The following is a 24,799-nucleotide window of genomic DNA, read 5'->3' on the forward strand; positions in this document are numbered from 1 at the left end:
CACTTTTTTCTTTTTTTTGTTTGAGTCAATGCACAACGCATGCGTTGGCGTGGCCATAGACCATAATGGTAACGGCACTCTGATGCGCACTTTTCATAGGACTGTACACCTACAGGAGGCGAAGACTCAGTCATCTACGTCTGGGTGTCTGCTTCCTGTAGGCGAACACTGTCGAAAATGATGCACTTCAAAGCGCAAATTCGCTCTGCCATCACACTTACAGTCTATGGCCCCATTGGCGCATGCGTACGGACCCCGTTTTGCGGGGGATTTCTGATGTATGCCCCGACGGGCACACAGAACACAATGTGAAAGCACCCTTTCTCAAATTCTTCCACACCATTATTGGCAACGTTGTAATCAGACTTGCTATTTGCATTTGAACATTGTGCATTGACTCAAATCAAAAAATCCTTTCAGGATGAACCAGTACTTGGTAAGGAGCTTCTTAATCAACCCATAGGATTGGTTGAAAGTGGTAACGAAACTCCATCTACCTAGATCCGTACCAGAAGAAGATGGAGTTTCGTTACCACTTTCAACCAATCCTATGGGTTGATTAAGAAGCTCCTTACCAAGGAAAGGGGACCCAGTTCTGACTAAGCATATTCCCCCCGACCTAGAACGGTATTCCGCAGAAACCGCACGTTACGGAACCTTGTTGCACCAAGCAACACCACCTTGAGTTCAAGCTCCCTATCCTCTCTCCCAATTTCTCTGAACCCTTGTTGCTATGCATGTAGAGCCCCCAAATGTCTCTGCTGCACCTCCATTCTAAATGGGGTACATGAATTTAACATTACAGGTACCTCATATAAAATCAATTTTCATATTAACTGTCAATCCATTTTTGTGCTATACTTGATTGAATGTGGGTGCGGCCTACAGTACGTAGGTCGAACCATACAAATGATGCATGCTAGATTGAACAAGCATCGACAGAACATCCGAAATGGCTTTCTCCTGCACAGTCTTTCTAAACATTTTTTAACTGTGCATTAAAAAAATCCCAAAACTTTGAAACTAACGATTATTGACCACATACCTGATACCGTGGCTGATCGCTTCAACAGTTTAATCAATAGAGAAAGCTTTTGGATATTCAAGCTTGGCACACTTGCCCCTGAAGGTCTGAATCTAACTATTGATAAAGTGACCAGATAACTATTTGCCTTTTTATTATCAGTGCGTTTTACCTAGATGCTATTGTTTACATGCTTTTATTTTAATATGGGTTCTCGCTTTTTTATTGGTCTTTTTACTGGTCTACTAACCTGTTAATAATTTTATTCATTTTTATCTTTATTATTTTATTGCTCCTTTTTGCACATTTTATACATTTAAAACTTGTTTACCTCATGCTGTTTTATCTAACGTTTTATATAGGTTGTTATTATTATTATTTTTTTTTTATAATTATAATATATAATGTCATTTTGTCATAACATGTGACTATCATAACATGTGACTGTTTTGACTGTTGTGATTGGCTGCTTCCCATTTAAATACCCCATCCCCTATGTCATTAATAAACTTCCACCTGATGAAGACGGATCCTCCGTCGAAACGCGTTGTGGTTTAACCCCATCTCTTGTCTGAGTCTCTTCCTTGCACTCCAAAGACCTGACATCCTTGTCTGCCCCTGGGTTGCTTCCTAAGCGCTCCTGCATGACCGCTTATCACTGACTCTTACCTGCACAAATATGGCCTTCATGGAAAAGTCTTTAGATGAAAACCCTCTCCTGCATGCTCACCATAAATTCAGCGTCTCAAGTATGCAAACAAACATCTAAACAAGCCTGATGCTTTTTGGAAACAAGTCCTGTGGACCTATGAGGTTAAAAGAGAACTCTTTGGCCACAAAGATCAAAGGTATGTGTGGAGAAAAAAGGGCACAGAATTTAAGTTAAAGAACATCTCGCCAACCATTAAGCATGGGAATGAATCAATCGTGCTTTGGGGTTTTGTTGCAGACAATGGCACAGGGAACATTTCACTGGTAGAGGGAAATACGGATTCAATGACATTTCAACAAATTCTTGATGCAAACTTAACATCATCTGTAAAATAGCTGAAGATTAATAAAGAATGGCTTCTACAAATGGATATTGATCCTAATTGAACGTCAAAATCCATAGTAGACTACCTCAAAAGGTACAAGCTGAAGGTTTTACAATGGCCTTCACAGTCCCCTGATCTGAACATCATTGAAAATCTGTGGCTAGACCTCAAAATAGCAGTGCATGCAAGACAAACCAGGAATCTCACAGAACTGGAAGAATTTTCCAAGGAAGAATGGATGAAAATCTCTCAAACAAGAATTGAAAGACTCTTGTCTGGCTACAAAAAGCGTTTACCAGCTGTGATACTTTCAAAAGGGGGTGCTACTAGGTACTAACCATTCAGGGTGCCCAAAATCTTGTATCGGTTCATTTTTCTTTTTGTACTTTTTAAAATGTAAAATATGAAAAAAATCTATTTTTTACAAAGCAATCCATATGGATAAACAGTCCTGCAAGATTCAAGTGAAAAATCCACGACCAGAAAATGATGACTAAGTTCTCCCAGTGACATAGAACAGAATTCTATCTGAGAACAAAAAATCATTCATTCATTGTGAGACTTTGTTGCTGAGCCCTATGCTCGCCTCAGCTCTTGTTCAGCAGGAAACTCATATCAGCAATGGTTCTGTTTTATTACAGACCATAATCCTAATGCACAAACACATTCCCGGCCACCTTTACAATTATCGTGGCAACTGTTTACAATGTATGACAGCGCTCAAAGCAAATGAAGCTGCATTCATCACATTAGTTCCCATGTATTTTTCTATGGCTGGTTACTGAGTCCCAGGCTAAGAACTTTTTTTTTTTTTACCAAAAATGCTCTACATTTGTTGATTTCAATATGTGAATAGAGGAGGTTTGCACTGGTGAGAATTCCACCAAAGAACGTCACTTCCAAACCACAAAGTTTATTCTTGCCTCCTCATAGATCATTCTGGTGTTTTTATTGGCCAATGTGCTATTCCTTTTTATAGTCAATGGTCCCTTACAACTAATTTTAATCTGAGAGCCACAAATATACAGATATTGTTGTAGATTTATTGAAACTGTCTAATTTTTAGAAAGTGCAAACTTAAGACTGGACAGTTTCTTATGCTTGAATGCAAACTTGTTGCATCTTTAGACTGTCTAGTTTCAAGTTTACACCACCTCTTATTTAGCTTACTTTGGGCCCAAGTGTTGTCGTTTTTGCTCATCTTTTGGTGTATAACATCAACGTTTTCTAGCATTAACAAGTCTCAAATGTCAGTTCAAAGCTGGACCAAAAATAGTAACTTATGGTGTTTTTATACACCACTATGCAAAACTAACTTTATGAAAAGTTGTCAAGGCTTAGCAGTCAGGCGTGGTCAGTATAATTTATACCACAAAAGTGGCGCATAATACAGCATATGTGCACTTCAGCACATTTCTGATGTTGGTGAACAGTAGCCAAAAGTTGTGCCAAATTCATTAATTCCTCCTAGGGAATTTTACTTCAGCAGACCCTGGGTCAAGATTGCCTGTCTTGATGCATTCCATCTTAGGATTATTGGCAATGTATAGCCATACAGTGATAAACGCTGGCCACGATTAGGCCACAAGAGAGTAAAAATATACTACATGCTAAATGTTTTTTGACCCACTGTACAGGAAGGTGCAATTGCACACACATCATTTAACAATAATCTGGCCCATAACATACATTATTTTTAATTTTGTATTATATACCAGATTCTTTGTCTAATGGCTCCTTTATACAACCATGACTTTGTAAAAATCCAAAGGAAGAAAAAACGAGGAGCAGTTTGTATTGTAAATTAAAGTAGAAGGACAAAGGAATAATAAGTGTAAAAGTAGCCTTTATTAAACAAAGTATGAGGGCAAGTGGTGGCACAGAGGCGCACACATCAAAAAATATTGTATTACAATAGCATAACATGTATATAAAAATGGTAACAATCATATCCAGAACATAGAGATTTTACAGTAGTTTGAAAAAGTGAAACTGTAGTATGAATAACCATGGAGAAATGTAGGTGGTATTTCTATATGTAAAGTGCTGAGTATCAATAGGAGTCTGAGGATATAAGATAAGAAGATTAAGTCCCAAATTGGGTATTAATTGTATGTGGTCTATGTATGCTTATATATATATATATATATATATATATATATATACACTCATAATATTTAAGTATTCAGTTATAATGGGTAGAGATTCCTATCTACATAGCTTATTCAAATTCAATGTAACACATGACACATGATTATTGGATGATGACCATAGTGAGAGCGTAGATACCAAAATGAGTAATATGCTGGATGTGATGTGTGGCACCGGAACCTCGGCGCGCGTTTCTGACCAAACCAGACCTTCGTCAAAGGTTGCGCCTCTGTGCCACCACTTGCCCTCATACTTTGCTTAATAAAGGCTACCTTTGTTCCTTTCACATTTATGTTTCAGCCATGGTTTTGTGCATGAGTATATTATTTAGAGCCAAAGACAAAATCAAATTTTAACCTGTCAGATCAGGAAAACCTTTGTTAGAGTATGCCCACATGGCGTCACTCCGATGCCGGCAAGTTTTCCCAGGTGGAGCCGTTTGAGGAAAACAGCGGCGGTCGTTTTCCCAAGGCCCCTTTATTGTCGGACAGCTTTGCTGTCGAAGGTCGGACAGCTTTCCAGCAGAAGCCGCCTGAAGAATGAGAATGTCACCTCTTTTAACCAATTCAGGTTTTCCGAACCCTGAAGAGGTAAAAAGAAGTGACATAGGATGAAACATGTGCACAGCAAAAATTGTTTTGATATTATTGTCCACTATGTTTACTTTATGGGGTGCTTTTGCAGTGTTTTTTTTTTTCAGGTTGATTCTGAGCAGAATCCACCTGAATAAAGAAGCAGTGTGAACAGAACACACCCTTAAAGCTCATTATAAATAAAATCACATCTAGTGGCATCTAGAAAAGTCACACTCCAAGTGAATAATATTCCTATAGACTGCATTTCTATAAAATTATGTTGTTCTATCCTTTGTGTCCATGACATCCCAAGAAATCTGGGCGTAACATGTAACGTATCACTGTGGTAAGTCACAAATTAATCTAATACTGTCACGCCGCGCTCACCTGGGGGCGGGACCTTGGTCCCGACGTCATCTCTTCCGGAGCCGCGGTCGCTCCGGGGGTCCCGCCGGGTGCGCACACGCACCTCTCGTACCTAGGTTCCTGTCTCCCCCACGTTATGTGTGCGCTTGCGCGCTCCTCTCAGTTCGGCCTCCAGGTCCGTCCTCTCTATGGTACTGGAGGACTTGACCCGGAAGCCCTAGCAATCATGTGCTATATCAGGCTACCTCTTCCTAGGGAGGTGCCTGATTATTGTTGTACTTCCTGGCTTGGTCTGCCGTGTCCCTGCCTGGCTGTGCGCTGTATTCGAGTCCTCTGCCTTGCACTCTACTGTGCCTCTTGGCACACGCTCTGAACCTGCACTCTGCCTTGTACTCAGTTGTGCCTCCTGGCACACGCTCTGACCCTGTACTCTGTCTTACTCTCAGCTGTGCCTCCTGGCACATACTCTGGTCCTGTGCTTTGTCTCATACTCAATTGTGCCTCCTGGCACATACTCTGATCCTGTGCTCTGTCTTACACTCAGCTGTGCCTCCCGGCACATACTCTGATCCTGTGCTCTGTCTTGTACTCAGTAGTGCCTCCTGGCACACACTCTAATCCTGTGCTCTGTCTTATGCTCTGTTGTGCCTCCTGGCACACACTCGGATCCTGTGCCTTGTCTTATACTCAGTTGTGCCTCCTGGAACACGCTCTGATCCTGTACTCTGTCTCTTACTCAGTGGGGCTTCCTGGCACACGTTCCAATCCTGTACTCTGTCTTATGCTCAGTTGTGCCCTCTGGCACACACCCTGCTCCTGTACGCTGTTACACCTCCTGGCACACCTGCGGCCTGACTCAGAGCTCTGCTGTGCTCCTTTGCACGCATCCTGCTTTGCTCACACCCGGACGCTGTATACCACGTGTTCCCGTGCCCACGCTTTACACGTGCCTGCAGACACACTCACTCACTCGTGTCTCCTGTGAGCCGGCCGCCTGGTGCCAGCAGTCGTGGTACCTCACCCCCTGGGGCTTGCCCCGACACTCCCTGTATAAGGGGTGGTCTTCACTAGGTCAGCTCGCCTTGGGAGGGTTGGTGCCAAGACCCAGAGGGTCCACTCCAGGAGTCGTCACAAATACAGTACATACAGGTATATATTTACATGTACCTTCTTTTGAGCTGGTGCTGCCCGTAACACCAGATCCAGCTGAAGATCTTCCCACTGGACTCGAGTGTTTTGCCCCCCTTCCTGGGATTTTTAGTCCACTTGGTTTCAGCATATTTGTAGCAATAGTTTTAAACTCTCTGTAGCTTTACTTCTTGTCAGAATCCTTTCACTTGGAATGGTTAGGCTTCCATATAATGGGAACTGATTTCCATGTTTAGTTACCTAAAATATAGAAGTCACATTAGTTTTACATTGCAGTAAATTCTCCGTTCAGATGAAGACGATAACTAATGACATTGCTATATTGTTAAATCAAAACAAAAGTCATAAGGTACATTCAAAACCTTCAAAATGACAATAAAAAACACTACAAGAGATACTAAATCCCCATGCAAGATGGCACACATGCTGAAAATTGTTAAAAAATGGTTGAAACTTTATTCTTAATTCATATCCATAAAACAGGTTTAACAAAGCAAGCATGGGTTTCCCAAAATGTAGCAAACAGATACCACAGAACTTCAAATAAGAGTGGATGCACTTAAAATGACAAATAGAATGCACACTACAGTGATAGGTAGTTTAGAGCAGAACTATATAAATAAATGAATAATGTAAAGTGCAAGTAGACTTAACGGAAAGCAGAAGAATAAACTAGGTAGAAGGGCAGAATGTGCAATTGTAAGTACACTGTGCTATATAATATGATGATTGCAATATATTAAGAGGATAAAAACTTTGATGGGAGGGCTTCTTTAAGGTTCATTGGATGTCCTGTAATACTTCGCAGAGAGTAGATTCTAAGTGAGCCACTACTTCATCCAAATATGTGTAGAATAGTTAGGACAACAGGCCCACAGTCTGTCCATCACCTCTGATATAATCTTCAGTAAAGGTGTCAGATACTTAAATGGTTCTCAACGCAAGCAATAACTAGCCAGGTCTTTCACCGGGAAGGAACAACCACGGGAAGGGCAGTCTCCAATGAAGGAAACCACCTATGGCAAAACATGGTATCCATCCACAGACAGCTGATTCGGGGTATTGCCCCTCATCAGTGTGGAGTAGGAAACTGGCTAGTAGGAGCAATGCCTAGAAAAAGACTGTGAAAATGAGGATGAGTGACCTCATGGAGATCAACATCCAACACTGCGGAGACACCATCACATGTTTCTCAACGCAGTGATGCTAGAGCAATGCCCCCATCCCTTATGGGAAATATGCAAAAACATGTAAATCAACAGCCGCGGAGACACCATCACATGTTTCTCAACGCAAGCAATAACTAGCCAGGTCTTTCACCGGGAAGGAACAACCACGGGAAGGGCAGTCTCCAATGAAGGAAACCACCTATGCCAAAACATGGTATCCATCCACAGACAGCTGTTTCGGGGTATTTCCCCTCATCAGTGTGGAGTAGGAAACTGGCTAGTAGCCAGTTGATGAGGGGCAATACCCCGAAACAGCTGTCTGTGGATGGATACCATGTTTTGGCATAGGTGGTTTCCTTCATTGGAGACTGCCCTTCCCGTGGTTGTTCCTTCCCGGTGAAAGACCTGGCTAGTTATTGATTGCGTTGAGAAACATGTGATGGTGTCTCCGCCATTGTTGTTTTACATGTTTTTGCATATTTCCCATAAGGGATGGGGGCATTGCTCTAGCATCACTGCGTTGAGAAACATGTGATGGTGTCTCCGCAGTGTTGGATGTTGATCTCCATGAGGTCACTCATCCTCATTTTCACAGATACTTAAATGCAATAACCGGGAATTTGGAGATTGTTTTAGCTATGGAGCTAAGATTTTACAGGCAACTGCAAGTTCTGCACCTTTGTCTAATAGCTCAGAGAGATCATGGACCACTCCTGCTGGCGATTCTGCTGCTTCCGCTGATGTCACATCGACAGATCAGCTCTTTCACTTCAATTCGGTCTGCTCTGTCAATATTTCTCCATGAGTACCACCTTGATATATAGAATGCTGTTCCATTTTTTTATTTTAGATTTGCTCTGTCAATAGGCCTCCCTGCCAATGTAATGCTGATTGACAGCTAGTTCCTCATCCCCACTGCCAAACTGAGGGAAGCCAGCTGCCAATCAGCATGACATTGGTAGTAATGCACTGTCGACAGAGCAGACTGGAAGTGAAAAAGCTGTTTTGTTGACATGCACTCAGATTAAGCCAGTGAGTTGCTGCCTCAGCCTTAACACATCATCGGAGGGCTAGGGCTGAACAGTTGGCAACTATCTGCTGGTAAGTTCTTAGCCCCATAGCCAAAAAAATCCAAAGTCCAGAATGTTGGTGTGGGTGTTGGTGAAAAGCAAGCATGAGATTCGGCACTTCAGTCTCTTGCGAAAAGGGTTCAGAAACTCTTGTAGAAGACTTAGTTCAAACTTACGTTCATTTTTTTCACTGCATTTAGGAGCAAGTTTATATATGCTAGCAATGGATACATCAATTCTTGTTACTGAGCATAGGGGCACACAGCATAGTATGCACGGAAACATAGCGTGATTAATTACATAGCCAAAGATGACCCCTGATGACAGAGACTTTTAGAAATACGTAGGGTTTGAATGTTATTTTTAGGTAGAGCCTCTAGTCAGAAGCAACTTATCAGCAATCTGGCTCTCATGAGAATTAAACAGAAAGTTTCAGATTTAGTTTATTTAGCACGATTAGAGATTCCTTCAGTGAATCAATAAATGAATGGTGGCTCCTTTTAATTCCTATGCTGCTAAAAATCAAGAGAGCAAAGCAGCATCAAATAAATTGTAATACAAATGCATATCTAATAAAGTATATAAGTATTTTGGATATTAAGATAAGATAAGATAATCCTTTAATCGTCCCACCATGGGGAAATTCAGAGCAAATTTGCCAATTAATGCATATCTAATAAAGTACCGTATATTTCGGATTATAAGATGCACGTTTTCCCCCAAATTTGGGGGGAAAATGGGGGTGTGTCTTATAATGTGGGTATACCTTATCGGTGCTGCCACTGCGGGTGTCGCTCTGTCCCCGGCGCTGCCGCCACACTCTGTCCCCAGTGCTTTGACAAACTTTTTTGACAAATTGACAATCTTCAAATTACATTTTCTGTGAAACGCTAGTATGACGCTAGTCACTACTCATGGACAAGCCGTGAGGCTGGGAAGTCATGAGGTCCGGGGTCAGATATCAATAGGAGTTGCCATGGAAAAAAGGGTAAAGTAAAGGCGTAGTCAGGTCACAGTCTGAGGTCAGAATTACAGGACGGTAGCAGATCAAGACAAAAGGGTAAGGCAAACATATGGTCAAAGGCAAGGTCCAAGGTGGGGCAACAAAGATCAAATAGAGGAACACAGGTAACAGAGTAAGCACACACCACTTGAGCAAAGCTACAACTGGCACTAATTGGAGGCAGAGAGCCAGCTAAATAGCCAGGTAATCCCTTGAATAGAAAACACATGGAGGAAGCCCCAGCACGTCCTGACCCTGACTGGACATCTGAACTGTCCCTCAACACGCTGACAGCTCAGCATACTCCAGCCTGCGATTGAACGGCTGAGCTGTCCATCACAATACTGAAAGCTCAGCATGCCCCTGTCCTAGATTGGACAACTAAACTGTCACTCACTGCTTCCACACACATCTATAGGCAAAATCATGATAGCCAGTCTGTTATTCATGCTGCCCGCAGTTTGGGAAGCATGAATCACCTGATAGGTTTTCTTTAAACAGCCTGTACCAAGGATGTCTGCCTGGTCATTTCCCCCCACTTTATATATTATTTTACATTTTACTCATTCAAAAGTCAATTAATCTATTTTATCAGAGATGTCTACTAAAAACTGTCTTTTTTACCCAAAGTGAAGCTCAGCTTTTCATTTATTATTGCTAAATCATTCTTTATTAAACCTTTTCCACATTAGGAGATGGAGATTTTGGGTGGGGGTCTGCAGATGTGGAGCGACTCAGGATCTGAGCTTCCCCTACACATGGTAGATGCCAGCTATAATACAAAGCTTGGCATCTAGATCTATCCGCAATGACTGGAGCCTAGGTGTAGAAACAAAACCCAAAAAACAATGGCAGAATTGCATTTTGGAAAGTTGGAACTTTTTTGCTGTTTATCAGTAGATTGCACGAAAAAAATGAATAATGTCATTCAAAACTGCAGCATATCCCACAAACAAACAAGCCCTCATACACCTATGTCAACGGAAAAATGAAAAGGTTATGGCTCTGGGAAGCACGCGATCAAAAAATGAAAGTGCAAAAGATGAAAAGTTCCTTGATCACTAAAGGGTTAACACTACAAAGAAAAGCCTATCAACCATATACTTAAAACAAATAAATATGACTACATCAATATTCTTGAAGGTCTGAACTTTAATTCTTAAAAACATCTGATAAAAAAAAAGCTGCACTGTGATTGGTTGCTTTGGGAAATTATTTTTTGAAAAATTTTCACAAACATTCCAATGTCTATTGAATCTAAAGCAAAAGGAGAACCAAACGTTACTGAAAACAATCATAGTGGTGGGAAGTGGACTGAGATCTGATATTTAGCTTCCATATAAAGTGGAGCTACAGTGATTGAACCTGCGAGCGCCAGTAGCCACAGCTGCACATGTATTTAGTGTGAAAAGCATTAGCATTTTACAGGATTATTTTATGGTGAGTGGTACAGCAGATGTCCAAGTACATTGTGCTAAGAAGTCAAGAAATCTGATACTATGAAATGTTTGCTCCTGTTCTCCATCAGTTTCCACTTACAGTATTTCCAGCGGTACTAATGCAGAACTGGTATCAGCTTGGTGAACACTATGGTGTATAAAGAGAGAAAAAATCTGAGATCCCAATGAATTATGACCCCTCTATAAATCCCTTGTGAGGCCACATCAAGAATATGGGATCCTGTTTTGGGCTCGACATTTTAAAAAGTACAGGCCGGAACAAGCCGCCCCCTCCCCCCCCGCGGCGTTAAGTGAAGGCTGACATGACAGGGGTTTGGAGAGGTGGGGTTAGCATTGATGGGGTGGGATATGCAAACTAGGGGGTTTTATGGTGCAAGCTAGGGAGGGGTTTGGCCAGTTCCCGCTCTGGAACTGCCGTGAGCAGTCCCGCCTGCCCGCCCTTATTGATTTTGTCTGGTAGGTGGGTTCTGTTTTTGTTTTGGGTCATAGTGGCCATGCTGCGGTTGGGGGGGTCCTTGAAGTTGGTGCTAAATTGGTTTGGGGGTCTGTGGGTATATGGATTACTCAGGTGGTGTTATATTTTGGTTTTCTGGTCTGGTAATTTTGTCTATGTTTTGCCGGATCCTCGGGGTAGAGTGGACATTGGTACCCTTCGGGGTTTATATGGTGCTCCCAAGCCAGTGGGGTATCGGATGGGAGTAAGTTATGGTCTGTTTTTGTCCACAGTTTTCAGTATGGTTAATCACCAGATTTTTGAGCTTCAAGGACCCACCCTAGGTTATTTATTTACTGTTATTTATTCAATGTTAATATTTGTTTGTTTATAATAAAGGCTGCTGTGGCCAATATTATCCAAAATTTGGTGTTAGTGTCTTTATTCGGTAAAAGGCGTGGGAGGCACTGGGGTTTTAGGGGATGGATTGTGCATGGAGGGTTATGAAGTATGTAAGGACACCCCACCTGAACATCGACAATACCAATGTCAAGGATAAATGGGATATTAGGTCTCTCATATGATGAGAGGTTAGAACATTTAGGCTTGTTTAGCTTAAAAAAATTACGCCTAAAGGGTGGTCTAAGAACATATATTAATAAAAGTGTGGTCAATACAAAGGACTGTCACATGATTTATTCCTTCCAAAGGTCGGGGAGATCCATTAGGTGTGTGGCAACTAAAAATGAAAGGGTTCTTTATAGTTCAACTAGTCAGATTGAGGAATACCCTACTGAAAGAGTTAGTAATGGCAGACACTATATCAGCATTTATACGTGCTGAATTATATTCTCACTACAAATGGCACTGTGGCTTATAAATAATCTAGTCATAGAGAATGTATAACTGATGGAGAAAGGATGAACTTAAAGAGAAGCTGTCAGCAGGATTGTGCGCAGTAACGTACACACAGTGTCAGGTCGTCGCCGTTATTATCAAATTCTGCAACAAATCTGCCATGTATGAATAACATCTTAGAGGAATATAGCCTTATGTAGTAGCAATACTACTGTTCAAGCGTTGACGGTTTCGAGGTATGAGTTACATAGTTACAAGGTTGAAAAAATATATAATTCCATTAAAGGGAACCTGTCGGCAGGATTGTGCTCAGTAACCTACACACAGTGTCAGGTCAGCTCCTTTCTACTGATTAAAATGATACCTTGGTTGATGAAATCTGTCTTGTGGTTGTTGTTTAATCTTTATTTTGAGTTTTCAGTTAACGATATGCTCGTGCTCCGAGGCGGTCTGTGGGGGGCCTTCATGTGATGCTCTGATTAGGTATTCATAATGCAGACTGCTGACAGGTCACTGAACCCTCACTGACCTGCCCTTTAGTTTGCATAATGAATATTACATTTTTAAAAATACCCTTCTGCAGGCTGGCACCAATGCCTGCGCTGCAGCATGATCGCATCTACAGTTGTGGCTAAAAGTATTGACACCCCTGCAATTCTGACAGATAATACTCAGTTTCTTCCTGAAAATGATTGCAAACACAAATTCTTTGGTATTATTATCTTCATTTAATTTGTCTTAAATGAAAAAACACAAAAAGAATTGTCCTAAAGCCAAATTCGATATAATTCCACACCAAACATAAAAAAAGAGGGTGGACAAAAGTATTGGCACTGTTCGAAAAATCATGTGATGCTTCTCTAATTTGTGAAATTAACAGCACCTGTAACTTACCTGTGGCACCTAACAGGTGTTGGCAATAACTAAATCACACTTGCAGCCAGTTGACATGGATTAAAGTTGACTCAACCTCTGTCCTGTGTCCTTGTGTGTACCACATTGAGCATGGAGAAAAGAAAAGACCAAAGAACTGTCTGAGGACTTGAGAAACCAAATTGTGAGGAAGCATGAGCAATCTTAAGGCTACAAGTCCATCTCCAATGACCTGAATGTTCCTGTGTCTACCGTGCGCAGTGTCATCAAGAAGTTTAAAGCCCATGGCACTGTGGCTAACCTCCCTAGATGTGGACGCAAAAGAAAAATTGACAAGAGAGTTCAATGCAAGATTGTGCGGATGTTGGATAAAGAACATCGACTAACATCCAAACAAGTTAAAGCTGCCCTGCAGTCCGAGGGTACAACAGTGTCAACCCGTACTATCCGTCGGCGTCTGAATGAAAAGGGACTGTATGGTAGGACACCCAGGAAGACCCCACTTCTTACCCCGAGACATAAAAAAGCCAGGCTGGAGTTTGCCAAAACTTACCTGAAAAAGCCTAAAACGTTTTGGAAGAATGTTCTCTGGTCAGATGAGACAAAAGTAGAGCTTTTTGGGCAAAGGCATCAACATAGAGTTTACAGGAGAAAAAAAGAGGCATTCAAAGAAAAGAACACGGTCCCTACAGTCAAACATGGCGGAGGTTCCCTGATGCTTTGGGGTTGCTTTGCTGCCTCTGGCACTGGACTGCTTGACCGTGTGCATGGCATTATGAAGTCAGAAGACTACCAACAAATTTTGCAGCATAATGTAGGGCCCAGTGTGAGAAAGCTGGGTCTCCCTCAGAGGTCATGGGTCTTCCAGCAGGACAATGACCCAAAACACACTTCAAAAAGCACTAGAAAATGGTTTGAGAGAAAGCACTGGAGACTTCTAAGGTGGCCAGCAATGAGTCCAGACCTGAATCCCATAGAACACCTGTGGAGAGATCTAAAAATGGCAGTTTGGAGAAGGCACCCTTCAAATATCAGGGACCTGGAGCAGTTTGCCAAAGAAGAATGGTCTAAAATTCCAGCAGAGCATTGTAAGAAACTCATTGAGGGTGCCAATACTTTTGTCTGGCTCATTTTTGGAGTTTTGTGTGAAATGATCAATGTTTTGCTTCATTCTCTTTTGTGTTTTTTCATTTAAGACAAACTAAATGAAGATAATAATACCAAAGAATTTGTGTTTGCAATCATTTTCAGGAAGAGTATTATCTGACAGAATTGCAGGGGTGTCAATACTTTTGGTCACAACTGTATAATGTGTATTTAATTATTGTTTTTGATGGTATACATAAATTGAAAAAAAAAAAAAATCAGTGAAAATGCCAGCCTGCTGAAGGTGATTTTTTTAGAATATACCATATATATAATATTCATTATGTAAACTAGGGAGCAGGTCAGTGAGGGATCAGTGACCTGTCAGCAGTCTGCATTATAAATACCTAATCAGAACACCACATAAAGACCCCCCCCCACAGGCCGCCCCAGAGCACGAACATATCATTAACTCAAAACAGAAAATAAAGATTAAACAACAACCACAAGACAGATTTCATCAACCAAAGTAACATTTTAATCAGTAGAACGGAGCTGACCTGACACTATGTTACTGAGCACAATCCTGTGGACAGATTCCCTTTAGGCCTGTTTCACACATCAGTTTTTGTCCATCAGTCAAAATCCGCCGTTTTGCAAAAAAAACGGATCCGCCATTTTTTTTGGCGGATCCGTTTTTTTCCCCATTGAGTTGCATTACCGGCGGATTTTGACAGATGGCCATCCGTTGGATCCGTTTTTTTGCAGATCCGCCAAAATTTGGACGTCTGCCGACATGCCTGAACGGAGCATGTAACGTTTTTTCGGGAGGCAGGATCCGCACTTCTCACTGCGCATGACTGAAAGACTTCACTCAGCTGGAAATTTAACCCTAAACTCTGTTCTGGCGGCTGGAAAATCTCTCTCTCTCTCTCTCTCTCTCTCCTCTTCCCCAGGCAGCGGTTCCTTTAAAATTCTTCCTTTCACGGATCCGTTAAAATAACGGTCCGATGACAAACGTTGTGGTCAGTTCAGGAACGGATCCGCTATCCGCCATTTTAGCGGATTTTGACTGAACACAAAGACTGATGTGTGAAACAGGCCTTAATGGAATTATGTATTTTTTCAACCTTGTAACAATGTAACTCATACCTCGAAACCGTCACCACTTGAACGGTAGTATTGCTACTAAATAAGGCTATATTCCTCTAAAATGTTATTCATACGGGGCATATTTGTTGCAGAATTTGATGTGCTTGCTACCTAAACAATCACCTTCATGTAAACAGCAATATCTGACCTGACGTATGTGAATATTCCCTTAGTAACATACTTATAGACACTATGGAATTTTTGCACTAAATCCACAACAAAACATGCAGCACAATTTGTGGGAAACTTCAAGGACACATAGCAAAAAATATTCAGGTAGATTTCAGGATATTTCACTCATTGTATTGTAACATCGAAATAGGAAAGGAGAGGCCAGCCTACCAAAACTGTTATGAAACACATACTGTATGAAGGAAGGAAATACCAGGAGTACTGAAGTAAAACAAAAAGCTGGTCAGGCTGTTGTCCATCGTGTCTTTCTGATCTAATATTGCAGATACCAGAGGTGCTGAGGTAAGATGAGGCTGCTCACACTGCTGTCTACCATGCCTTTCTGATCTAATACTGGACATACCAGGAGTGTTGAGATAAAAAGTGGCTGCTCACACTGCTGATGTCACTGTCTTTCTGATCTGATCCTGGACATACCAGGGGTGCTGAGATAAGAGGCTGCTCACACTGCTGTTCTCCCTGTCTTTCTGATCTATTACTGGAGGTATAAGGGGTGCTGAGGTAAGATGAGGCTGCTCACACTGCTGTCTACCATGTCTTCCTGATCTGATACTGAACATACCAGGGGTGCTGAGATAAGAAGATGCTGCTCACACTGTTGTTCAACCTCTCTTTCTGATCTATTACTGGAGACATAAGGGGTGCTGAGGTAAGATTAGGTTGCTCAAACTACTGTCTACCATGTCTTTCTGATCAGATTCTGGACATACCAGGAGTGCTAAGATAGGAAGTGGCTGCTCACACTACTCTCCACCACATCTTTCTAATCTAGAACTGGAGATACCAAGAGTGTTGAGTTAAGAAGAGGCTGCTCACACTGCTGTCTACCATGTCTTTCTGATCTAATAGTGGAAATATCAAGGATGGTGATGTAAGAGGCCATTCACACTGCTTATCAGCTTGAATTTGTAAATGACAATACATGGTATAGGTATTTTCAGATCACAGGAATTAAGATTCCTACCATACATGCTCACAGGCGCCTGTCCTAATATTTTTAGACAGATTTCTGTAAGTGAATCAGGAATTTGGACATTTTAATTCTATAGTGATTACCTCTCTGCACCATTACAATTGTGATTTGCTAGTTAAATGTCTTTCAGAATTAATTTATAATGACATTTCCTTTAGTTATTTTTTTTCTATTCCCGGAGAACACCTTTTAGATGAAGACTATAAGGTTTTTATAAACCAAGCAAATAGTTTTACTACCAAATTTGGACTAAAATGGATTATTGGCTCATCATATATAATAAAACTATATAAAAATAATAGTAAAATTAGAGAGTCATTTTTAATGTACACATCCAAAAGAGCTATAAAAAAGCCAACAAGTACTCACTGCTTGAACACTGGAGATTTTCACATGCTGGCTGGGCTGACATAACTTGACAACACAGCATGTGTGTTATTTCATGCTTGCAAAAATACGAAAACTACATTTAATGGGAAGATCCATCTAACATAATCAGTTCCAAATTCTCTACTGCATGTGGCAGACAGTTGACAGTCACATAATGAAAGACTTAGTGCAGGCAGACAGGATGAGAATGAATCTGCCAGAAAATTAATAGCATAGCTTGTATAAAAAAAAAAAAGAAAAAACGAAACGTGGCCAGTAAGTCTGGCTGATAGAGTGCCACATACACTAAACTCAAAGCAGTATATACTTATAGCACACTCATTTTTACACCTTCATTAAAGGAGCTGTCCATGACCTTTATATTGATGGCCGAGCTTTAGGCTATGTACCCACGTATGCAGAAAATTCCCGACTGAAAACCGGACTCCTTCCCAGAAAACGTGCGTTTTTTTCCGCGCCTTTTTTTATGCGTTTTTTTCCGGAGCATCCCCAGTCTCATAGAAAATAGTTAGAAATGCAGATTTTTCCGCGAAATTAATGAGCATACTGTGTTTTTTACCATGATGCTTTTTTTCGCAGAAAAAAACGCATCAATATGCACAAAGCAGAATTCATTGCCTGTAAAAACGATTAAAAAACGCGAAAAAAACGCTTACGTGGGTACAGAGCCTTAGTATGGGTCAGCAATATCCGATGGTGGGGATACGACGCTCGACAACCCTGGCAATCAACTGTTCCCAAAGCTGATGGAGGCCGGATTTGATCAGTTGCGAAGCTGCACAGCACAGCTCCATCGACTGCATTCTGGCCGTGTTCTAATCAATCGGGTGCAGATGTGCATTACCCCACCGCAGCTACTATGTCTTTGATGGAGCTATGATGTGCAGGTCAGCAACTGATCAAATCCAACAGCCATATGTAAAAGTCTTACACAACTCTTTTAACAATGCATTAAGATAAACCAGCTTATTTCTTAATGTAATAGCCAAAACTGACAATGTTACTAATATTATGCTAAAACTATCCACTACTTACATACGGATGATATTTTCCTTATGGGGCATTACTATCAGATCAAGGGAATCTGACACACAGCACCCCAACCAATAGTTGCTAGTAGTTATTTGTGGCTCGTGGGTACAGTAGTTCATGTAATATTTAAAGTGAACTGATCCTGTCAACAGGATTGTAGTATTATAGATTCTATTGCATCAGTAAACTACAGACACTGTCAGGTTGGCACCATTATACTGAATAAAATGATACCTGGGGTGATGAAATCCTTCTTGATGTAGTTACCTGGAGGGCTAGCGGATCCTGTGTGGCACACATCCGACGCGTGTTTCGAACTTTTAGTCCTTCGTCAGGGGCGACTAAATCCACTAGCCCTCCAGGTAACTACATCCTCTTACATATCTTGCTTCATGTTGCAGCCATCTTCATTACTGACCACTGCACTTTCTTTCGCTCCCAGTTATCTCCTGAAGGCCTGATCCAGCAATAATTTTTTAACCACTAAGGTTACTATCTTATGTCTATATTCAGCTTTATTTAGCCATGATATATGGCAACTCATTCATTTGTTACTATTTTGGACAACTGTGTATTTTGTAGCAGTTTATACAAATTCAATTTTAAAGCTGTATTGTATGGCATATTCATTTGTACTTAGTGGTATATAACTTTCACCTGGTGGCCATTATGGATCATTTATATCTTTTTAATGTTTACACTACAATTCATTTTAAGTGTGTGTGCACCTGTGTATATGGTGCTACCACTTACCAAGATATGCCATAATAAAGGTATTTTACTTAAATGATTGTTCCTTTTTTTTTCTGACCACATGTTCGGCTTTCTTCTTTTGGTCTTCACGATTCTTCCGAATGGTCTGCCATTCAATCCGTTTGCAGATGTATGTCACCATCACTGTATTAAGTTTTATATACCACTTTGGCTCAGTGTGCATACATCTATTGCAATGTTCAGCTTGCATTCTAAACATCTCTATGGGTCAGTGAAAATAAATCAAATTTTTACATATGAAAAAAAATCACGGATGTATGAGTGAGGCCTATAAGTGATCAAGATTGGAAATTAAACAGGTGCCCTGCATATCTAGGTGGTTGCTGTCACATGTGTAACATCAGTATAACTTGGTAATAAACTGAACATATGGTGTATTTTGCCAAGCCTGAAGCACCGTTCCTATTTAAACTCTTGCGCATTTTTGCTGAGTTCAGTGTATTCATTTAGGTCTCCTCTCAGAGCAAGTCATAAGGCCATTCTTTATGTTTGTGCTAAATAGATTATATATTTATGCACATGACAAAGCCTTAAAGTATGTTAACAGTGAGGAGGTGGCATCTGTAGGGACTTACTACAGCCTCAATCTATTGGACACTAATGCTTGGAGATAAATCCTGTTTTTTGTCTGATTTTTCTCTTTGTAGGTATATTTTTGAGTAAAATGTAAATTGCTCTTTTATTCTATATACTACTGACAACATGTCTCGAATTTCCAAGCACTAAATTTTGTATTTATTTTCAGAAAATGAGAAATGGTCAAAAGAACAAAAAAATGCAGTGCTTGCAGACCTCAAGCAATGCTAAGAAAACAAGTTCATAATCATTTTAGAAACAATGCTAATGTTTTAACTCAGGAAGAGTTCAGAAATCAATATTTTGTGGAATAACCATGATTTTTAATCACAGCTTTCATGCGTCTTGGCATGCTTTCCACCAGTCTTTCACATTTTTTCGGGTGACCTTATGCCACTCCTGGCACAACAATTTAAGCAGTTCTTCTTTGTTTGATCCATCTTCCTCTTGATTATGTTCCAGAGGTCTTCAATGGAGTTCAGGTCTGGAGTGTTATGATTGAGTCACCGTAGGAGGCAAAAATAGAAATGCTAGCTAAGTCCAGAAAACCAGAGAAGTTGGCAGCTATCGGATTGCAGACCCCTGAACCTATCAACACAACTAGCAGTAGCCGTGGGGGGCTCCTACGATGCCCTAGGCCCCTCGATCACAGCCAGAGGACTACATAGCCTAAAGACAGAAAGGGAAATCTAAACTGCCCCAGAGCAGACCCCAAAGCAAAAGGCAGCCCCCCACATATAATGACGGTGAAGCAAGAAGAAAGAACAAAACACAGACAGAAAGATAGACTGAGCAAAGATGGGGCCCAAGCTAGCTTAGATAGGAAAGGACAGGAAGGCTGCTGTCTGCAATCCATGAAAAAACCTATGAAAATAAGAGCCAACAAACTGACAGTAAAACAGGCCCTGAAGACGCTAGGCTTCAAAAAAGGCTATGTCAGTACTCAGGAATATTCTGAAGACAGAGCAACAGGCAAAAGGAGATTCAGCTCACCCCAGCAGGGAATGGCAGAATCCAGAAAAGCAAGGAAAACAAAACACTAATGCAAAAAGGCAAAGCAGAAGTCTTAGCTTTAGATGAGCAGGAATCAGACTGGTTTCCTAGAAGTCCACAGAGAAATCACCCGCAAGCCAGAAGGGCGTCGGCAGGCTTATATCCAGTCATTAACTCCACTCAGCCAGTCATCATCATCAGCCCCAGGTGTCTGACAATCAGGCTCACTATCTTTCTTCACCAGAAGAGGGAGTTCCTCGGGCCTCAGTAGTGAGGGGGAAAATGAACTCACAACAGTACCTCCCCCTTGAGGAGGGGTCACCGAACCCTCAACCACGCCACCAGGGCGATCAGGGTGAGCCCGATGAAAGGCACGCACCAATCTTTTGGCATGAATATCAGAGGCAGAGACCCAGGAATTATCCTCCTGACCATAACCCTTCCACTTAACCAAATACTGGAGTCTCCGTCTAGCCAGACGGGAATCCAGTACTTTCTCTACCTCATATTCCATGTTACCTTCAACCAATACAGGGTCTGGAGGTGCAACCCCCGGAACAACAGGTTCAACAAACCTCTTCAACAAAGATTTATGGAACACATTATGGATTTTAAATGTGACAGGAAGAGCCAAACGAAAAGAGACCGGATTAATAATCTCCAAAATCTTGTAAGGTCCAATAAATCTAGGCTTAAACTTAGGAGAAGCCACCTTCATAGCAATATTTTTTGATGATAACCACACTATATCACCAACCTTAAACTGGGGACCAATGGTCCTATGTCGGTTGGAAAACCGCTGGGCCTTTTCCTGGGAAAGAGATAACTTATCCACCACTTGGTCCCAGATCTGGTGCATTCTCTCCACCACAGTGTCAACACCTGGGAAGGCAGAGGGCTCCACCTGCCCTGAAGAAAATCGAGGATGAAACCCAAAGTTACAAAAAAAAGTGACATCAAAGTGGCAGAACTAGCTCTATTATTTAAAGCAAATTCGGCCAAGGGCAAAAATGAAACCCAATCATCCTGATCAGCAGAAATAAAACATCTCAAATATGACTCCAAGGTCTGGTTTGTTCTCTCTGTCTGCCCATTGGTCTGAGGGTGAAAAGCAGAGGAGAAGGACAACTGAATTCCCAGCTTGGAACAGAAAGTTCTCCAAAATCTAGACACAAACTGGACTCCTCTGTCAGATACAATGTTCTCAGGAATCCCGTGCAAGCGAACCACCTGTTGTAAAAACAGGGGCACCAATTCAGAGGAAGATGGCAACTTAGGGAGTGGTTCAAGATGAACCATCTTAGAGAACCTATCACAAATCACCCAAATAACAGTCATCCTTTGAGAGACAGGCATATCAGAGATGAAATCCATTGAAATATGGGTCCATGGCCTCTTGGGGACAGGCAAAGGCATCAACAACCCACTAGAGTGAGAACACGATTTAGACCGGGAGCACGTCCCACAGGACTGCACAAAATTCCTGACATCACGAGACAAGGAGGGCCACCAAAAAGACCGACTCACCAGATCTCTAGTACCAAAAATACCTGGATGACCAGCCAAAGCAGAGCAATGAACTTCAGACATCACTCTCTTCTTCCACTGGTCAGGAACATACAACTTTCCACTGGGACAACGCTCAGGTTTGTCCTCCTGGAACTCTTCCAGAGCACGTCTCAAATCGGGCGAGATGGCAGAAAGAACTACCCCTTCGCCTAAGATGGTAGCAGGCTTGGTCACCACAGGAGAATCAGCAAAGAAGCTCCTAGAGAGGGCGTCAGCCTTGACATTCTTAGTTCCAGGAAGAAAAGAAACCACAAAATCAAAACGTGTAAAAAACAAGGCCCACCTAGCCTGTCTAGGGTTCAAGCGCTTAGCCGACTCTAGGTAAATCAAATTCTTGTGGTCAGTGAGGACCACGACTTGATGCTTAGCTCCCTCCAACCAATGTCTCCACTCCTCAAATGCCCATTTCATGGCTAACAGTTCCCGATTCCCCACATCATAGTTACGTTCAGATGGAGAGAACTTTCGGGAAAAGAAAGCACAGGGATTCATTTTAGATGTTACAGGATCCTTTTGGGACAAAACAGCTCCTGCACCAATCTCAGAAGCATCCACCTCTACCTGGAACGGAAGTGAGACATCAGGTTGCCGCAAAACCGGGGCGGAGGTGAATCTTCGCTTCAGCTCCTGAAAGGAAGAAACAGCCTCCGGAGACCAATTTAACACATCAGCACCCTTCTTAGCCAAATCAGTCAATAGCTTGGCAATACTAGAAAATTTTGCTATAAATTTCCGATAAAAATTAGCAAAACCCAAAAACTTCTGGAGGGCCTTCAAAGAAGTGGGCTGAACCCAATCGTAAATGGCCTGTACCTTGGCCGGGTCCATTTCAATAGTTGACGGGGACAAAATAAATCCCAAAAAAGAAATCCTCTGTACTCCAAAAAGGCATTTAGATCCTTTGACATACAGGGAATTCTCCCTCAAGATCCGGAACACAGTCCGAATATGTTCCACATGAGAATCCCAATCCTTGGAGAAGATCAAAATATCATCCAGATAGATAATCAAAAATTTATCGACAAAATCTCGGAAAATATCGTTCATGAAGCACTGGAAGACAGAAGGGGCATTAGTGAGCCCAAAAGGCATCACCAGGTACTCAAAATGTCCCTCCGGAGTATTAAACGCCGTCTTCCATTCATCCCCATGCTTAATGCGAATAAGTTTATACGCCCCCCTGAGGTCAAGCTTGGTAAACCAGCAAGCACCTTTAACTCTGGAGAATAGATCAGAAATCAGGGGTAACGGATAGTGATATTTAACAGTAATTTTGTTGAGAGCACGATAATCAATACAAGGTCTTAATGATCCATCCTTTTTGGCTACAAAAAAAAAACGGCACCTAAGGGTGACGAGGATGGTCTAATATGACCCTTCTCCAACGCCTCTTTAATATAGGATCGCATAGCCTCGTGCTCGGGTACAGATAAATTGAAGAGCCGACCCTTGGGAAATTTACACCCCGGGCTCAGTTCAATTGCACAGTCATAACTCCTATGAGGAGGCAGAGACGCAGACTCATTCTCACTAAATACATCATAAAAGTCCGCCAAATAATCAGGAACATCATGCGACTGAGGAGAGGTGGAAAACACCGGAGCCTCACTAAAGGCACACCGACAACCCCAACTCACCACAGACACAGATTTCCAATCCAAAACTGGATTATGAATTTGTAACCAGGGAAACCCCAGAACAATAGTATCATGCAGATTATGTAACACCAAAAACCTGCAATTTTCTTGATGGTCTGGGGCGATCCGCATTACCACCTGGGTACAAAACTGAGGTTTATTTTTAGCCAAAGGAGTAGCATCAATCCCCCTCAAAGGGATAGGCGTCTGTAGAGGTGTCATCGGAAATCCACAACGTTTAGCAAAATCCAAGTCCATTAGGTTTAGAGCTGCTCCCGAATGCACAAAAGCCTTGGCGGAAAATGTGGACAGGGAGCAGATCAGAGTAATAGCCAGAAGAAACTTAGGTTGAACACCACCAACAGAAAACGTGTGTGCAAGGCGTTTCTCGCGTTTAGGACAGACAGAAATAATATGCGAGGCATCTCCACAGAAAAAACACAACTTATTACGCCTTCTGAACTCCTGACGCTGCTCTCTGGAAAAAACTCTATCACATTGCATAGGTTCAGACATCTGTTCAACAGGTGGCAACACCTCTCGTGCAGCTCTGCGTTCGCACAAACGCCGATCAACCTGAATGGCTAAAGACATAGAATCGTCAAGACCAGAGGGAACAGGAAATCCCACCATAGTATCTTTTACTGCTTCTGTCAACCCCTTCCAAAAGAGAGCAGCCAAGGCATTATCATTCCAGGTAGTAAGTACTGCCCACTTTCGGAATTTTTGACAGTACAATTCTGCAGAATCACGACCCTGATTCAATGCCAGCAGGGTCTTTTCAGCCTGATCAATGGCATTAGGTTCGTCATACAACAACCCCAAGGCCTGAAAAAATGCGTTCACATTAGTCAGAATAGGATCATCTGGTTTCAAAGAAAACGCCCAATCCTGGGGATCGCCACGCAGCAAAGAGATGACAATTTTAACCTGCTGCGCGGAGCTCCCTGACGAGTTAGGCTTCAAGGCAAAAAATAATTTACAATTACTTTTGAAATTCAAAAATTTTGACCGATCCCCAAAAAATACATCAGGTGTAGGAATCTTTGGTTCAGCAGCATGTGAATGAGCAAGGTAGGCGGAAATTCCCCGCACTTCCACAGCGAGCTGCTCCACACGATCAGACAATTGCTTTATCTCCATTGAGAGAAAAAAGAATTCCCCCTACGGCCTCAGAGATATAGAGGCAAAAATATACACACTTTTTTTTTTTTTTTTTTTTATACAATTCTTTCCTGCAATTGAGTACCCTAGAAT

The 24,799-nt window shown here is 41.8% G+C and overlaps 1 protein-coding gene across 7 annotated transcripts in view; it reads right to left on the reverse strand.

Moving 5' to 3' along the window:
* The window catches only part of CLIP2 (CAP-Gly domain containing linker protein 2), a 188,119-nt gene that overhangs the window by 93,758 nt on the left and 69,562 nt on the right, over positions 1–24,799 (reverse strand). For all 7 annotated transcript variants that reach the window (XM_073574816.1, XM_073574828.1, XM_073574855.1 and 4 more), the window contains one exon: positions 6,321–6,542. In XM_073574816.1, the coding sequence (XP_073430917.1) occupies positions 6,321–6,432 (112 nt within the window). In that variant the 5' untranslated portion in view covers positions 6,433–6,542. The remainder of the gene's footprint in view (positions 1–6,320; positions 6,543–24,799) is intronic.

This window comes from Dendrobates tinctorius, unplaced genomic scaffold (assembly GCF_039654945.1).
Source record: "Dendrobates tinctorius isolate UK_male_01 unplaced genomic scaffold, ASM3965494v1 ptg000007l, whole genome shotgun sequence".
Taxonomy (NCBI): domain Eukaryota; kingdom Metazoa; phylum Chordata; class Amphibia; order Anura; family Dendrobatidae; genus Dendrobates; species Dendrobates tinctorius.